This window comes from Perca flavescens, chromosome 2 (genome assembly GCF_004354835.1).
Source record: "Perca flavescens isolate YP-PL-M2 chromosome 2, PFLA_1.0, whole genome shotgun sequence".
NCBI classification, from domain to species: Eukaryota; Metazoa; Chordata; class Actinopteri; order Perciformes; family Percidae; genus Perca; species Perca flavescens.
Window position 1 is genome coordinate 35971227 of NC_041332.1, and position 19318 is coordinate 35990544.

The 19318-nt window shown below is 42.9% G+C and overlaps 1 protein-coding gene across 1 annotated transcript in view; it reads left to right on the top strand.

Annotated features, from left to right (window-relative positions):
• rims1b (regulating synaptic membrane exocytosis 1b) overlaps positions 1 to 19318 on the top strand; it is a 106280-nt gene that overhangs the window by 71767 nt on the left and 15195 nt on the right. The window contains exons 18-27 of the mRNA XM_028589848.1: positions 2999 to 3088; positions 4143 to 4220; positions 4722 to 4790; positions 9163 to 9276; positions 10560 to 10666; positions 13028 to 13131; positions 13312 to 13472; positions 14558 to 14710; positions 17297 to 17623; positions 18643 to 18857. Of these exons, the coding sequence (XP_028445649.1) occupies positions 2999 to 3088; positions 4143 to 4220; positions 4722 to 4790; positions 9163 to 9276; positions 10560 to 10666; positions 13028 to 13131; positions 13312 to 13472; positions 14558 to 14710; positions 17297 to 17623; positions 18643 to 18857 (1418 nt within the window). The remainder of the gene's footprint in view (positions 1 to 2998; positions 3089 to 4142; positions 4221 to 4721; positions 4791 to 9162; positions 9277 to 10559; positions 10667 to 13027; positions 13132 to 13311; positions 13473 to 14557; positions 14711 to 17296; positions 17624 to 18642; positions 18858 to 19318) is intronic.

A 19318-nucleotide genomic window follows, 5' to 3' on the forward strand; every position in this document is an offset into this window, starting at 1 on the left:
AGCGCTGCGGAGGAAGGTCTGACTATGTGAGACTATGAACACAGTAAACATTATACCTGCAAAAAATCAGCATATTAATATTGTCACTGTTAGCATGTTGCTGACGATAGCATTAGCTCCACCACAAGCACCACGCAAACACCTAAGTACAGCCTCATAACGCTGCTAGCATAGCTTTAGACTCTTAGTCTTGTTTACAGGGGTACTCCACCAATGTTTCATGTCAATGTTAATTTACTACACATCTTGTAAAGTACAATGCCTCCTGTGTCTCCGGAGGAGCTTTATAAGGTCTGAGAACATAACCTCAAATGATGTCAGCAGGGTTATCTTGGCTTGTGTTTGGAGACTACAAATTATTTATTTATGTGTTAACGTTTATTTGTATAACTAGTTGCATTATGGGAAGTGTAGGATCTAGAGTTTTGGGAGTTTTCCATATGTTTAGAAGATCTCGGCCTCGTCTGCACCAAGCGAATGCCCTTAATGCATTATGTAAATGCAATACTAAGGCCGGCCACACACTGGCTGCGTGGCGTGAGCGTGTCAGCTGCGTGGCGTGTCCGTTTTTATTTGGGCTCCCATGGTAACAGGTTAGAGCTTACACACTGCCTGCGTGACACGCACGTCTCAGGCGCGGCTCGAGCCACGCCGAAAACATGCCTGCTAGAAATAGAACCAACGCCTATTTTTCACGCGACACGCAAGCGCGTTGGAAGCGTTTTCCAGGCAAAATAGAATAGGAAAAGATGTTTATATGTCATTTTGACACAAATACATATTAATAAATGACATTTTGATGTTTGAAAGTCTCTAGGTTTTGACATAAATGCAGATATAAATGTGATTAAAAAATAATAATAATAATAATTATCGATTTTCAAATATTGCACCTGTAAATACAGAAGGAAATATTCTGTAGCCTATTTTGCCGTCAATACTGCCGACGTTGTCTTTGCTGTAATCAAATCAGTATATATTTATGTTTAACATGGTATTTCATTTTGTCAATGGGAAACATCCATGTGTATCGACAAGGCTAGCAGCAGCAGCGCCACATCAGACACGTTTCTGGTGTGCAAAGACATAGAAAACGCCACGCAGCTGACACGCCACAGAAACGCCATGCTCACACCATGCAGCCCGTGTGTGGCCGGCCTAAGTTGCTGGTGTACCTTGTAATAATGGCTGCCTGGAAAATAGTCAAAAACGTCTGGAATGGTTTGGAAATGGTCAGCATAATGTAAAGAATATGTGAGTTGTAGTTAATAGCTAAAACATGCAAAAGCACCAATATGGTCCTTTAATGCATTTATCAGATGTTGATCCTAGAATATTAGTGCATATTAATATTTTGCATAATTTTTCTCTGCCTCTGAACCGGCATTAAAAACACATAATCATCAGTCATATTTACTGTAATGCCTCATTCTAACAGACAGACAGACCTTCTGTATAAGTCATTTCCTTCCATTTCTCTCTTTATAGATCTACTGTAGCTTGGTTTTTCCTCGCCACGTGCCGCCTCGGCGGCTTTATAACTGTAGATTGTGTTATATAATCAGTATTACATGTAATCTCCCCATATATCTGTGTGGGGTCAATCCACAGAGAGGGCAAGAGGAACTATCTCTACACTCTTATGTAATGAATTCCTCCCTCTGAAATCACAGACAGGAAGATGCAGTTTATCTCAAGTCTTCCTTAAGTCCGTTGCTGTTTGTGGCGTGTTTTTCCGGTCATCACCAGCAACACGGAGCTGCCACATTTCTATTCTATGGCTATCTAATCTTAGGTTGTTTTTTTGAGAATACTCCCTTTTTTTCTGAGCTACAATGTTAACTGGCAACCACATTTTTTGTTGCATCATTATGTGACAATGTAAATGTTGCTTCTCTGTCTATCCTAATCATTTGCAAGAAGCCTGCGCCGTTTCATGCTTGTGTTTTCATTCCCCTTCGCTTACTTTGCTCTGCTTCTTTCAGTCAGCTGCATGTGTCAGTTTTTCTTTTTTCTTTGCCTTTCCCTTTTGCACGTCCGGCCTTTCGGGGCTCTGGCGTACAGCTCCACCCTCCCCGCATGCCTAAAGAGCAAGGCGTACCACCGGCGGGAAGGGGGCCGCACCATGCCTCGTAGCATCCTTACACACCGTGTGCTCAGGTTCACTGATGAGGTCACGGTTAGGTAAGAACATACACGCTTCACGCACCATCTCCTCCCTCGTCCTCCTTCCCCCCCCCTAGAACCTTTTCTTTCTCCCAACGCATAGCAGAGGCTTAAGCATGTCCTGGCAGAGCATTAAACAAACACTAAACTCCTAAGCCCTTGTTGCCATCCGTTTAAAGGCATTTGGGCCTGAAAACATTATGTGCAATGTCATGCGACGACACGGAGCCGACCATCTGTTGGAAGTAAGCGTTGTCACGGCGCAGCATGACGCGACAAACATACAGCTGTGAGCGTATGCAAGCGCCGAGTAAACTCAAACACTGGCTGCTTCTCTGCTCTACACTCATTCACCCCCTCCTCGCACACTTACGAGCAGCCCCACCCTCTCCCACTTAGACCTGGTTCCCATGGCAACTCACCAACCTTGCATCTGAGTGGTCTCGCAGTGTATGGCCACGAGGAATGACTGGCTCTGATAAATGTAGTTACAGCATCAGAGCCATTACATGTTACTGCACTGTCTGATGGCCTTCCTTATTCTCTCTGTGTCTCTCCCTCCTTCCTTCCGTCTCCTCTCTGCCTCTTTTTTTTCTCAATTTGACTTCACACTGTCCTCCCTTTTCTCACTTCTCTCTCCGTTTTCTTTTGTCTACCTCCTATTTGTTCCCCCACACTATTCACCATCTCTTCTTCCTGACACCTCTGCTTGCATCCTCTGTCCTTGTACATCTCCTGTCTCCATCTCTGTTTCTCTGTGTGTCTCTCTGCCTCTCTCTCTCTCTCTCTCTCTCTCTCTCTCTCTCTCTGCTGCCATGTTGTGGCGGTGCAGCGACCTGCAGCCGTCGTTGGACAGAGCGAGGAGTGCCAGCACCACCTGTCTGAGACCAGACACCAACTTTCACTCCCCTGACAGAGACAGGTATAAAAAAAGAAAGAAAATGATCACACGTTAATCCACACATTGTTTTTAATGCGGGGTCGTGAGTCAAGTGATTTTAGTTTGCACACGGTTCTGATATTTTATTGGAAAGATGAATACAGAAACCATGATCATAGACTCTGCTGAACGCTCTGCTTTCACATCTGGACTGCACGATTGATGAATCCTCCAACATTTTAGGGTTTAGGATGCTGCGCGTCTTCACGCCAGTCAGTCATGTCATGTGTCCCTCTCATCCATGAATGAATTTGCCATTGCACACCTTTTTTTTTTTTTTTTTTTTTACAGAAAAATCTGCTGTTTGAATATGGATTTCTTTTTAAATATCTATCATTTCAGTAGTGTTCTGTACAGAATACTTATCAGAGACAGTCTGAATAATGGCAGACCCGGTTATAGAGCTAACAAATGTGTGTAAAGTTAGATTAGGAGATTGATACCAGTCCTAAATTTGTATGTCAAGCTGCAGGCAACAGCCGGTTAGCTTAGACTCACACAAAGACTGGCATCAGAGGGAAAGAGCTAGCCTGGGTGTGTCCAAAGGTAACAAAAAACACAAATTATCGTATTTACACTTTGGTTTTTGTTAAACAAATTAAATATAACATGACAATTTGTAGTTGATAGTGCTGATAGGTGGATTCTGACCTGCAGACAGACACCAGCCCCCTCCCCCCTTTAAAAAGAAAAAGTATGCTAAGCTAAGTTTACCATTTCCTGGATATTGATGATTTCATCAGACTCTCAGTGAGAAAGCAGTTAAGTATATTTTCCAAACATGTCAAACTATTCCTTAAAATAAATAGTCAAACAGCATTATCTAAGTTCCAGTATGTTTACAGCTTGTGTACAGTAAGTGCTTGGAATGCTCAGATTTCTAACGGGACTTGAAATGCTGTCTCTTTTGACTGATATTGTGTCATAACATTTAAAGAGAATTCACAGTTTCAAAGCCTTGACTGTCCCTCTTAACTCACTAACAACCTCTCCCTACCTTTGGGATGCTCCTCCTCCCACCCTTCCGCCCCTCTAGGTGCTCCAACTCTTTGCCCCGCAAGATTCCCCCAAGCCCCAGGATCTTAGTAGAACATGTGGGCCCTGAGGAAGACAGGTACACCAGGCCTGCCCCCTCCTGCTGTCCCCAACTCTTAAAACACTAGGCTACAGCTCTGCTTGCCTGCTTGTGCCTCCAAAGCCTATCCTGTAGCCTAAAGCTCATTCTGTAGATGATAGCGTTGCACAGATCCTCTGCCTTTTCCCCTTTTCCTGTAAATATTTGTGGTCTCTAAAGCTGTGTAATCCCTGCACCTGCCCTTTCTGCTGAGCGCCTCTGAATCCCCCCACCTCTCTGGCTTGAAAGTGCTTTCTTTTCTGTTGCTGGTGGGAAAAAAAGAATATGCAATTGTCACCTATACTGCTTTTACAAACCACAAAAAAACAAACCATACAGTCTCAGCTTGAGCCTTTTACATTATATCCAACACATCAGTCAATATTCAGTTTTGCCATTCTGTGGGTCATCACTCTCCATACCGTGTGTCTTTTTCTTCTTCCCTCTCTCTCTCTCTCTCTCTCTCTCTCTCTCTCTGTGGTTGCTGTTTGCCGAAAACAGGCAGTGTAGCAATTCATCAGGTCCAAACTGTCAAAGGGGCAGCAAAAAAAAAAGCCTGGAGGGGGACAGGTGAGATCATTCATTCATTCACTCACTCTCTCACCTTATTTAATCTCTTCTCACTACTGCCACTTCTTCTCTGCTCCATGGGGAGGGATGATATCTACAATACAACATTTGTGCTTTGACTTTTTTACTCTAAAAAAGACCTTTCCCCGATGTTGGACATTTGCTGCTTTGTAGGTTTCTAGGTTCTTGGACATTGTGGTTTACATGGTAGAAATCAAGCTACATTCACTTCAAAAAAAATCTGGTTAGCTTAGCTTAGCATTATGACTAGAAACAGCTTGTCCAAAGGTTAAAACAATGTACATGTGTACCAGCACCCCTAAAGCTCACTAATGAAAGGAAACTTATTGGGACTTTGTCTTATTCCTTGTGTCCCCCAGAGTTAGATAAGTCCATACATACCCTTCTCACTATGCTTTTACTATCTAGTAATTGTTGACTCTATTACTCCAACTCTGAGTGAACTCCAGGTGACCTCTCTGCTCCTCACCACGGGGCTTCAGGTGCTGTGAGCAAATCGCTCCGCCCAAGTAGCAGAGAGTAGCAGTGCTTCCCCTTCTGAGAATATAGTTCCCAGTATGTATACGGTTAGAAGATGGCTGTGTGTCATGTGACCTTGTTATTTGGACATGCTAGGCTAGCGGTGGGTGCGTCAGACAGAATTACAACACGCATGGAGATGAGAAGGGTATGTATGGACTTATCTAATGCCGCGTTCTATTTACCTCGGAACTCGTTTTTTACGAGGTCAAAGTCGGAAACACGCCCCCTGACCTCGTATTTACGAGCTCGGAACTCGTACAACCTCACAGTAGCCAGAGTTCAAAATCCAACATGGCTGCCCCCTGTATCAACGGTTGTGAAAGCTGCAGTAACATAAAGTTATAAGCACTTCTGTCTTATTTGTGTCACTAAATCAGTCGTTCACACAGGCATGTCCAACTTCTATCTGTGGACATGTTGTTACGCTTTTTGCATGCACAAAAAATGCCGTAATGCGTTGTTATCAACTGGTTGCTAACAATAGCTAACCGGGCTAGAGTTAATGAAAACAATGAAAATCCGACTTTTAAATAGAATGCATTCAATTTGGGAATGACGTCATTCCCAGTTCTGGCTTCCGAGTTCCGAGGTAAATAGAACGCGGCATTACTCTGGGGCAGGGGTGTCAAACTCATTTTCCCAGAGGGCCACATTGGAAAAAGAGAATCACACCATGGGCCAGACATGGAGGGTTTATTGACATGCTTTTGTTACTGCGTGTTGCTTTTTAAAAACATTTTGGCTTTCTCAGACATTTGTCACCTTTTTGTAAATTTGTTGCTTTTTCCGACATTTTTGTACGCATTTTGTCACATTTTTGTTGACATGAAGCCCTACAAAAGTAATCAAAAGATTTCCTTAGCCATTGTAGAATTTAGCAAATCAAGAAAAACAAGGATACCTTTTTTTTTAACAACAACCTGTTTCACAGCCTGAATATGAAAACTCTCTCTGCTTCTTCTGGGGGAATTTCTAAGTCTCAGAGTCAGCAAATCTGCCAAATTCTGCTTTGAATGTCAGGTAACTGCAGTTTAAAAAACACTTTCCTGTGTTTTTGGTTTTGCGCACAACTAGGCGGGCCAAAATGTATTGTGAACTCAAAATGATCTAAATCTGTAACTGGCCGGATTTGGCCCGCGGGCCTTGTGTTTGACACATGTGCTCTGGGGGGTACGGTGAATAAGACAAAGTCCCAATAAGTCGGCGTGTTCCTTTAACATATTATGGTGTTGATTTGTGGTTTTATAAGGGTTATCTTCTGCATTCATTTTTGACCACTTACTGGACATTTTCCAGTTTGCATATAAGCGGAATCATAGCACTGAACATGCAGTTGTAACATAAAAACACCTGATATCAAATCATTTAGACAAGCCTTAAACATTCAAATGCATTCAACACAAGATTATCCTAGTATTCATCAGTATTGTACGGACAGCTCAGTGCAGTGCTTCACTAATTATTAATCCATAGAAGACACAAGAACATTTTTAGTTTTGGTAAACTTTATCCTCCTGCACCTGTTATGGTGCGTGTCCATTCTCAGCATCCTTTCCCCACTTCCCATTCATTTCTATGGGAGCAGCCGCGCAATGCATTGTGGTAGTGTCGCGGGGACTTTGGAGAAGCGGGGCGTCGAGTCGCCCTCTCCTCATTTGCATAAAGTTGTATCCAGCCAACTTCATCGGCTGGCGAAAATCTTTTAAACTGACCTTTGTCGATCTGAAATGAAAACAGATTCATCAACTGCGTGGCCTATTTCTCGCTTAAAATGTTTACAGAAACACGTTTCGCTGGACTATTTTCGTAAAATACGAGATCGTGCCGTACGAGCCGCCATTATGGTCGGTTTAGAAATTCGGGAGCAGACAGACCCACGCGTCGCGTTCGTCTAATTAGCTACAGCCATCGCGGTTGTAGGAGGGTGGAGACAGTGAAGAGAAACTGGTGGCGAGCTCACTAGCGTGCAATGCTGGGAAGCGGGGGGATCCCATCCGTGAAAACAATGCGTATATGGACACCCACCTTTACTGTTGCATGATACACAAATGCAGTTTCCTCTTATATATGTTTTAGGCATCTATGGGGACGCTGCTTTATCTTGGAGTGCACATATAGGTTATATCCATTGCAAGTGCAACAACATTTACTTTCTTAGGAGACTGAGGTCATTTGGAGCAAACAAACAGATCCTGTAATTATTTTTCCAATCAAAATTACAGAATGTTCTGCAGCATAGAATCAGTGCATGGCACAGTTGTCTCTCTGTTCATCTTAAAGCTAGACTGGCTCCTCTGCTCCGGAGGATCTGCTCTAAGATTGGGGGTCAAACACTTGAGTCAAACCAGAGTTTGTGTTTTAAGTAGGCCTTCCTGTGCACACGTAGACTAAGCACTGAATGTAAAAGAGAGTGATTCAATTAATGAAGGCTGTGCAATTTAATTGAATTTTGATCCCGATATCGGCTCCTAACAATCGCAAAAATTAATGTAATCAAGAAAAACAATTAATTTGCACATTACGTTTAGCGAGTAAACGCTTATTTTGTCTTGTGTTCAAAATGGAAAAAAAAGGAAAAGTATGAAGGGGGATTTCACAGTTGAAGGTGTTTTCACTGTTGATTTGTTTAACTGTTTGACGTTTTTTTTTTGGTTCAATAAATGCAAAATTTTTCAAAAAGTCGATGAGTAATCGTGTTAAATAATAGTGATTTCAATGTTGACCAAAATAATTGTGATTATGATTTTTTTCGATAACTGTGCAGCCATACAATTGATTGCACAGCAGCCACTTATTCATACTGTCTGATGTAAGAGACGTTTGTATTGTTTTGCTGTTTGGTTAAATGTAGTTTAAATGTGGTTAAATAGCCTAGTAACATTTAACTTAAGAAACAACATCTATGACATAATGACTATATTTTGCTCAGCTTGGCCACTGCACTGAAGATATAGTCCCTGTACTGTATGCTGCTGCAGAGTGCACCGGCTGTATGAAATGGATGATTGTACTCTTTTCATTACGGCCCTCTGCACAGTCAAAATAGCATTACAATCCAACATGGGTTTTAGATGGTGGTATAGGGGAAGGCTTGTTCTTACATTGCACTTGATCATGTTCAAGACTTACTACATTCTGGCATGACTTTAGTGACATTATGACAAAGCTCACTGGATTTACCTTCCCACTAAATCCACAAATATGCTTGTTAGGGAACTTTACAACCAGTAATGCACATTTAAGAAATCTACAAAAGAAGTTTCTTACAGTATCCCTCTGCATTGCCAGTAAGTGCATAGCCATCCCATGGAAGTCAGATTCCCATCTCCCCATTGCTAGATGGCTTTATGAAATGAAATGAGAACATGTATTCCACTTGAAAGCATCACGTATGCTCTTAGAAATGAATATAACATCTTGCTCGAGATTTGGCACCTCTGTTTGGCCTATGGGTACTTTGCTGACTCATATAGCAGACCAAACCTGAATCAATATGCCACTGGTCATCAGGACAAGCTATATTGTCTCTTCACATTGCCTCTCTTTTCTTTATTTGTTTTATTTATTAATTTATTTTACTCCTTTTGAGTAGGGTCCACCTCTGTTTGTAAGTGGGTGGGTCAGGGAAGGGATTTGGAGTTATGTCTTTGTGAGTTTATCTATGTTTCTTTCACCTGAAAATTTGAAAAAAAAAATAGTCTAAAAAAGAAGTAGCATTATTCTCAGAGCCCCAAAATGAGTAACATATGTTGCATTATTATCATTTGATTTCATTTTGCTGTATTTATAAGGATTTATATTTTCATTTCTTTTTATTTGCTGATGGCAGTCGTATCCAGCCCACCTCTATCCTGAGGGGCAGTAGGGGGAGAGGGGGCCCGTTGAGGCCCTTTGGCCAGACAGCCTTGGCCGGGTCGTGCCTAAACTCGCCACAGCTAGACAGGTGCATGCTACTGCCAGCACTACGCCTCCACTCCCCTCTGTGCTGGTGTCCTCTATGTCACACTGAGTGTGGTAAAACAGTATGCGCAAAAACCACATATACTGCAAATGTCATATCTCAAGAAGCCAAAATAATGTTAAATTTAATTCCAAAAAATTACTTTAACAACAACAGTGCCATGTTAGCTACGGAAGCCCCGAAAGGCAAGGTAGGAAAAGAAAATTCTATAGCCTACCTTTGTGAGTAACAAGTCAATATTTTGGCTTGTTACTCACAAACATGTAGAACACTGATATTTCAGTCTGCTCTCATCCGCTGCTGCTGCTGCTGCTGCTGCTGTGTTACACAGTACAAAAAGCAAATTGCTACAAACATGCTAAAACGAAAGTTGTCTGATATTTAGTCAAACTCTTTGTCTTAGTCAGCAAATTCTTGTAAACTAAGCTGCTTTTTGAGGCGGTTCACGTGGCTAATTAATATTCATGTAAATGTCACCTGAGTAAATATATTAATTAGCCATGTGGACCGCTGGTAAAGAAAAAAAAAAAGAGTCTGGTTCGTCTCAGCAGTTGAGTTTACAACACGAAGTCTCCTCACAATATGATTTCATATACATCGCATACCTACACTGTTTAACCCGAGTCGGCGCCTTTGTGTTTTACAGTAGACATTTGTTGTTAACTAAGGAGGTAAAACCTTGTGTTTATGCTGCATTTGGCTAAACTTTCAATTCCCTTTGTATATTCCACTAAGCGCTTCAGCACGACTTTCTCGCCCTCAAAACAGCCTAATTAAGAATTAAATATTTAAATACGAGACAATATCCATGGCCAAAGTTTTTTTTTTTTCACTTTGCCTTACAGGGCTTCCGTAGTTACCCGAGGTGGGCGTATATATATCTTGTACTGTTCAACAATGGTGTATGTATACAAAATTCAAGGTACTACAAGGTGTACTAAATTCAAGGTACAATCAGGTACAAAGCTGTGGATAGTAAAGTTTATTGTATAAATCTACCATCTCAACACTGTGATATAGTAACAGGGATCTATACAGAGATACTGTGCATACTGTCTGTAAACACACTCAGTGCCACTTCCTTTAATTCTCCTGCTCCTTTACTGCTAATTCTGATCCATTTCTCTCCTAACATCACCTTTGACCCTTAATACTTGCCATCACTTTATTGTCCCTGTGATTCAGTGTCGGGATTCATTTCACTACAGTGATGAACGCGGTTCTAATAACGTGTTTTTGATGTGCTTTATGTTCCTGTCTGTCAGAGCACACCCTCATGGCAGCCCCTCCTCTCCAACGGGGACTCCCTCATCAGGTCGCAGGGGCAGGCAGCTGCCTCAGCTCCCCGCAAAAAGCAGCAGTATAGAACAAGGTATGTTGTCTGAGAGGATGGACGTTTGATTGCCGAATCATCGTGGGTGGTGGGTCATGTAAGCACATTAGAGCTTAGATCGGACCCAAAAAATCAAGCCCGACCCTACCCGAGCCCGTGCATGTTGTGTCCGAGCCTGGCCCGGCCCGGCACATTAACTGGATTTATTACCCCGAGCCCGATTTCAACCGGACAATTTGTTTATACCTGGGCCGTTATAACTGACGTTCTCAACTACAATTCCGAGTATGAATAATGCAACAAGGACGAAGCATGTAAACTGCGTTGTTTGTTTATTCAGAATGTAAGGGATGGCAAATGGATCCGAATGAAGAAACGTAAAAAAAAAACTCGACCCTGTCTCCCTCTGACGAATAGTGTGGGTAACAGATCAAGGCAGCAACACAATCAAAGCCCTGGAACCATATAGGAGACTTTCTGGTCTCGATCACCTAATTAATACTGTCCTTCTCCACGGTCTGCATGCTGACGCACTGGCCAACAACAGTGCTGCAGAGGGGGAGACACGATGTAGCCCAGTTTACCTCCCACTCAAGTCAGTGCAGGACATCGACCCAGAGCTCCGGGAGAAGCCGGAGAGGCATAGCCTTCTCCCCACCCAATTAGGCTAATAAAGTCATGATTAAAAAAACACAAATACTTGATCAAGGGCCCGGCCCAAGGATAGCTGCGGAAAATGATCTGATTTTTAGAGAATCTAAACTCTAAAGCACATAGTCTATATTGACAACCTTTATTTCTGGGATTGTTCTGGTGCCGCTGGAAATTCCCCCGGACGTCCCTCATTTTCGGCCAGATGTCCGTCCCCTTCCTCTGTCATTCTAATATCCAGTAGATTTGTGAGGACTATGGTTAACTGCTCCTCAGATCTCTGCAGGGTAAATCCAGACAGCTAGCTAGACTATCTGTCCAATCTGAGTTTTCTGTTGCACGACTAAAACTACTGTTGAACGTACACATGTTCCACCAAAACAAGTTCCTTCCCTGAGACTATTTTGCAGAGGCACCATTTCTCTGTCCGGCACTTAGCACCGCCCAAGATGATTGTGATTGGTTTAAAGAAATGCCAATAAACCAGAGCACGTTTTTCTACCATCCCTGAATGCTGTGTGGACTAGCCAGACCCTCCTTTGCAGCGCTGTGGAGGAAGGTCTGGCAAAGCGACACTAGTTAGCACATTATAATGCCAAATTACATTTAGTTCTTCTGGTAGAGACACAAACACACACACCTCCGAAATAGGTACAGCGTGCAAAGACAAATTTAGTTTAAACATTAGTGCTAACTGCTGCTCATGAGGCTGTGAGCTCAAGGTAACATTTGGAACGATGGAAGAGGCAAATCTGTATCCACAGAAATATCATTTGATAGTTCTTTACTCATGCAACAGTAATACATGGGCCTCACAACCAAAACCCCAAACTCTTAACAGTTGTCCTGAGTCAAACAGCATTTAAAAAGAATATGCATTGCTCGCTATAGCTGCCAGATGGGCGGCGTTTAATGTAGAGAATCTTAATGTACCGTCAATCACAGGTGTAGATAGACAGATTATCCTCCCAAACACAACTCAGAAGCTAATTATATTTGTTCCCAGGTTGATTGTAACCATTTGTGTCTGACTCTCCTACTGTAGCATTCGTCACGAGGGCACTTGTGTGCCATCAGTGCACATCATGCTCCATCTAGTGTCAGAAACCAGATCCTGCATCTACAAGATACTCCCTGTAGTCTCTCTTATTGGGAACAAACTGCTGTATATGATTCCTTTTTCCTGGTTTTCTTTCTCTATATCTTTCTTTTGTTATTTTTTTTTATTGATATTAATAAATAACAACATCAAACAATGACAAGGGACACAAAACATAGGGGTCATAGTGGTACAAAAAACAGACAGTCACACTGAAGAATTAAGTTGAATTATAGAATTATTGGGATTGGGAGGGGAAGACGGTGAAAGATGTAGAAGAGAAGAAGATACAAATAAAAAATAACAATACATAGGTTCAATTGGTTAAATAAAGAGAAGAAAATAAGGCATAGTACTTACTAATTATAATTTTAGTCAATGTAAATGACTACAGTAATTTGGATACTAAACTTAAAAAAATATTTCAATAATAATAATAATAATAATAATAGTAGTGATAAAAAAGGGGTGGAGGGGGCACTAGGGAGGGCTCCCGGGAGGTGAGCAATAGTCGCCCCGCAAACGCCCATAACCAGCACAACCAGGTGCCCCAGTCGGTGGGGCCGGCATGCAGGATAAATCTCTTTTGTGATTTATTTATTTGTTTGTTAATTATTTTCCCCATTTGAACATGTTTTCCTTTGTCTCAGCCCTCGCAGTAGAGGAGCGAGCCCGGCAGCTGCAGATGAAAGTACATTCCTACCGGCCTTCAGCCTCCCACGACCCAGAGACGGACCTCAAGACCAAACGGGAGGTCAGCATCTAAACCTTTTCCAGTCCTGCTTCGGATCCCCTCCTCCTCCTCCTCCTCCTCCTCCTCCTCCTCCTCCTCCTGTGCTTGATAAATGATATACTGTATGTCTATTTTTCATCATAATTTTGAGCTCAATCCTCATTTCTCTCCCACCCCCTGCCCATTCGTTTCTGCCCCTAGATGTACGCAGAACAGAGGCGAAGCAGCGACAACATGTCGGCCAGATCGTCCGACAGCGATATGAGCGACGTGTCGGCCCTCTCCCGTGCCAGCAGTGCCTCTCGCCTCAGTAGCACCAGCTACATGTCCATCCAATCAGAACGCCCCGGAGGACGACTCAGGTCAGTCGTCATTAGCTACTGGTCAGGTGTTCAGTTTAGATGTTAAAGCTTCTGTGGATTTCAGTCATCCGTCCACATACAGTCAGTTTTTAAATGTTTGGGTGATTGGTTGTTGTATCTTATGTCAGAGCTGGCCCCAACCAACTTGGTGCCCTAGGCAAAATTTCAGCTGTTTTTGTTTTTGTTTAGTTTTTTCTTCGGCGTCTTTGGCTACGTTCAGACTGCAGGCAAAAGTGGCCCAAATCTTTTCTCTTGGGGTCAAGTGACCAGGTCAGACTTCTTCACGAGTAGTGTGAACACTCAAATCAGATTCAGGCCATATGTGGTCCTGAATCAGAACCAGATTTTTTTCAATGCGGCCGCAGTGTGAACAACCAAGGAGGATTTGATGCGACTTTTACGTCAATCTACATCGACATGTCTCACAATTATGCACTGGCAGCAGTTAGCCCTGGACACAGACAGTAACATTAAAAACTTGACAGTGATGGAGCAAGTTAATGGAGGTAGAGGGAGGTGTTAGACCTAATTAGTGTATGGGGAGATATTTCAATTCAATCAAAACTAGAAGGATCATACCGTAACCGTCTCCTCCTCAGCACCTGCTCATTAATGGCTGCCATTACACAAACATTTTGAAAAGAAAATACTTCCTCCATAACCTCCCTAACTTTAGTGTCATTGTTATTGGTCTTTTGGGCATGCGGGTCAGTTCGAAACCGCAAACAGTTCACACTGGAATCTGATATAGGCCACATTTTAAAAGGTCATGTTAATAGCCCCCCCCAAAAAATCTGATCTGAGCAAAAAATCCAAATTAAGCATTAAGACTTGCGGTGTGAACGTAGCCTAAGTTTCTTTTTCCATTTGCCTATACTGCCTTTGCCACGGGCCGGCCCTGTTTTATATGCATGCTAATCACAATGTGTGTCTTTCTGTTTTAATTATGCATGCTGCATGTTTCTGTCCTCCTGCATCTCCTCTCTCCTCACACACACACACACACACACACACACACACACACACACACACACACACATAAAAACAAACACTGAATGGTGAAAATCCAAACAAACTGAACTCAGATCCAAGTCATTAGAGGAGGAGAAAAAAGACAGGAGGATCTCATGGGGGGTGAATGGAGAGGAGGAGAGGAGGAGGTCGACAGGAAAGAGACGTTTCTCTGCCGAGTTGAACCGCAGGAGACACACTGTAGCCGGAGACACCAGGGAGTCCAGGTAAAGAGCCAGAGATCCCAAATGGGGAATTCACAGATGATGGCAGACCATCCATTGTCTTACTGTACAACCAGTTCACTTCTCACAAGATAGAATCCCTAAATCCCCAAAAACTCGACGGAAGTTTTTTAATGGCAGCAATTATCTATTTATTTTTTTGCTTGCATCCTCCAAGGGAGGTCAGAGGTCAGCTCCAACTTGTATTGCATTGTATGCAATCATTTTGCATTATGGAAACTGTAGGATGCAGGTGTTTTTAACTTGAACCATACAACCATTTCATTTTAACCACTGATTTTACTCTCCCAAAAGTCCCCCGGCTTGATGAAGGTGGAACTCTGAATGGCCATATACATTAGATGTTAAACAGCATTTCTGAAATAAAAATGTTAACACGACTTAATTAAGATCAAATTAAATAAACTTTTCTTATGAATAAAAAATACTTTATTTTAAAACTGCATGAATTATTTTCAGCTTGATAGCTTTTCTTGCAGCATTAAACATTTTTTGAGGAATATATCAATAAATGAATACATTTTTTTTTTAAAGCAAAAGATCGCTAACAATGCAACGCTAACAAATGTAAAACCAACCAATTCAAAATGAAATTAAACCTAAACTAAACATTTGCAGAAAAAATCTATAAAGAAATCAAAAGGGTAGATACAAATAAAAACTCCTGTTCTCTTTCTGTGTGCACACACACACAAACGCGCGCACACACACACACACTCCCACACAAACACACACACCCCTGACCAGTAGCAGTGCGCTGACAGGGACAAATGAGCCTATCCCAGCAGTCCTCAGCTGGCCCAGAGGTGATGGAGTGCAGCTTATTAGCTGGCTAATGTATGGAGTCTGGGACGAGGAGAGAGAGCCGCCCCCGTCTTTATGGCTTCACCACAGATCAATCCAAACGGAGCGTTAGAAAAGCACAGCCCCACGGCCTTTGGCACACTTTCTAGAGTCGGAGGTGAGAGAGAGGGACAGAGAGTATGTGGGAAAGCGAGAGACAGAGAGAGGGAGAGAGAGATATTTTAGTTTACTCAATGAATTATATGTATGTATTTTTTCTCATCTAATTATTATTGAATTGTATTATCCTTGATGCTTTGGCAATATTTTTTTTCTGACATCCATGCCAATAAAGCAATTTGAAATTTGAGACAGACAGAGAGAGAGAGAGGGAGCAGGACAGAGAGAGAGAGACAGAGTGAAGAGAGAGAGGAAGACAGGGATGAACAGAGAGAGAGAGAGAGAGAAAGACAGAGACAGAAGGAGCAGGACAGAGAGAGCAACAGAGTGAAAGAGAGAGGGAGACAGGGAGGAACACAGAGAAAGAGACAGAGGGAGCAGGACAGAGAGAGAGAGAGACAGAGTGAAGAGAGAGAGAGACAGGGATGAACAGAGAGAGAGAAAGAGAGAGAGAGAGAGAAAGAGAGAGGGAGACAGGGAGGAATACAGAGAGAGAGAGAGAGAGAGAGAGAGAGAGAGAGACAGAGACAGAAGGAGCAGGACAGAGAGAGCAACAGAGTGAAAGAGAGAGGGAGACAGGGAGGAACACAGAGAGAGAGAGACATAGGGAGCAGGACAGAGAGAGAGACAGAGTGAAAGAGAGAGAGGGAGACAGAGAGAGAGAGACAGAGACAGAGTGAAAGAGACAGTGGGGACTTGTTTGACAGAAAAAAAGAGATTTTCTTCTTTATTGAACATTAATTTGAAAAAACAAGCACTATCACAAACATATGGCCAAAAGTATGTGGACACTCAAACATACAGTAACGGGATCAGTGAACAGTAAAATGCAAATTTGAATTTAAAATTAAAAAAAGCTTCAGTTTCAGAAGGCCTGTAATGTGCTTTCTCTCTACAGTAATTCAGACAGGAGGTCAGTTTTTAGAGAGACAGGGGGAAGGATTTAATAATCCAAGGATGTACAAGGACGGCTGCCCTCAGGTTAGTTCTCCCTCAGAGTGGGATATTAATATCTGTATGCAGTGGATACGCTCCCATCTGCTTCAGGCCAGTTTGGTGATAGGTTATGGAAGTGACTGAGAACATACAGATGAATGGAAACAGAGGTGGCATTGACACTGTGACCCTTCTTACGTGTTCTTCGGTTCCCTATGTTCTTCACCCTTAAATCCCGCCTGCTTGAAATGCCTTTTCTGTCTGATACACTGCTCCTTGTCAATTTCATATAATTCACTGGACGATGCTCACGTCAGCTTTTTTACTTAAATCATTGTAATCGTTGTATTTGTTTGCATAATATACTTAGAATCACTTGCCGTTGGGTGAAAATGGGATTTCAAAAGGTTGACCTTTTCAGAATAAAACCCCACAAAAGGTACTTTTTCTTGCTGATATCTTTACATTTTTTTAAATGACAAAATATTGCTGGGCATTAGTTTAGTTGCAGTCCAACAACAAATATTCTACAACTGATAATTTTTGTATATGTTACACACATTTCACATTTTACGCATTTTGTACACTATTTTTTGGCATTTTTTGTTACATTTGACCCTTGTTTTCTGTGCATATGTATGTTTGTGCAATCCCCTGTACATGTCTCAGATCCCTGCGACCCCTCCTTGCATGCATCCTGTGTTGTGACTGCCGGGACCCCCTCCGTCCTGCAGACCCGGATCCTCCCCTCCCATCCCCTCCCTCTGCTGCACGCCCTTCCTTAACCCCCCTGCAGGGGGCGGTGGAAAGGCCTCAAACCAGCCTCCCCCTTCCCAGTCGCTCACTGGATCCCCTGGGCCACAGGACTTTGGCTTTCAGGGGCCCACTGGGAGCGGGGGCTCTGGGTGATAGGGGCAGCATAGCTGGGCTCTCCTGCAGCACTTTGACCCCCTCTGAGGGGATGGACATGCGTCAGCTCCTCCGAACCCCTAGGAGGCAGCATCCCGCCATTGGCAGCTTCTGTCCACGTGGACTGGCTTGTTTGAGAAGAATGAACTTGAATACATGATAATGATCATCAACTTTGGACTGCTAGAACATTTAACCACAACCAGGATGCTCTCTTTAGAACTAAATATCATCTCTAGAGAGTCGTAGCCCTAATGACAGCACAATTATTTTACATCAAACCACAAAACACTAATGTTTGTGTTTGAGTCATTTGATAGGATATGTCCCTTGTCTGTCATCATCATTTCCCTTCTTTGGGATCCCAGGTGTATACTCTGTTATTAAATGCACACGTTGTGTGATTAATGGACACCTATTAGGCTTTTCTGTATTTCCTGTCATATCTAGTATAATGTTACAATGTGGGATGTTCATGTTAAACGTGGCCAAAGCTTCAAATAATGAGGTAAACGTATTTAAAAGAAATCCCTGTGAGCCCAAACCTCAGATTTCCCACTGTTCTGAATGCTCCGGTTTCAACAGTTTTTTCTACTCCGTATCGTGTCATACCTGAGCCGGGTTTCTATTTTCTATTCCCGCTGGAACTTGTCCGGTCGTGTAATATCTGGTTTAGAAGACTTTATCGCTGCTATATACTCAGTACGGACTGTACAGAGGCTGCGACAGCAGAGCACAGATGCTGAGACTCCGGAGATCAGGAAAAACTGACCAATCAGAGTTTACTTTCTCAGACAGAGGGGGAATATAGGTGCAGCAGCCATGGGCAGTATGAGAACAATAAAGTGTTTTTTAGAGCATGTAAACGTGTTCTAGTTGAAACAATGAAAGAATACAAGGAAGAACCTGAAAACGGTAAATAACAGGTCTCCTTTAAACATACATTTTTCAAGTCAGTTTGAAATGTTACAATTATCATCATCTACTGCTTCTTGTCAACAACTCTGTATATAAAGGTACAGTATAGAGGGGGGTACATAGCCCATTATAACATCCCTGCTCCATTATATCAGACCACAATGTCACTCAGTGTCTTCTCTCTCCAGTCGGCAGCTGCGATCGGCGGGCCGCAGCATGCTGAAGAGCTCCAGTGTGAGTGGCGAGATCTACACCCAGGAGCGCACCGACGGCAGCCAATCAGACACCGCTCTGGGCACGGTGGGTGGCGGCAGCAAGAAGAGACGCTCCAGCCTCAGTGCGCGGGTGGTGGCCATTGTCGGCAACCGTCGCAGCCGCAGCACTTCACAGATCAGTGGCCCTGGTGAGTTGCCATGGCAACCCTGACATAGCCAGTGGTGACTGTATATCCCACTAGTTATGTGTGACATGAATGTGACAAATCTCTTCCCTAAAAAATAGGACAGATGCTAAATATTATCATGTACTTGTCAAATACTTCATTTATTGGAATAAAAGGTAAATGTTCACGATACTGCGAGGACATCTCAGCAGATACTTTGACCTTTACTAGTCTCAGTGATGATTTACACGCTTGGTCAGGTGCCTTTGGTGTTGTTATTGACTGTAAAAGTCTCCTTTAGCGTCATATGTGTAAGAGCTTTATCTAAACTGTGCTGGCTCGAGGACTATTGGCGTCACTTTAGACGCAGTTAGGTTTAGGAAAAGATCGTGGGTGGGCTTATAAAAGGTACATTTCCATGACACGGGGGAACAAGGACAGAGCACGAACCCCGGTCTCCTGGGTGAAAGTCCCGTGTAGTT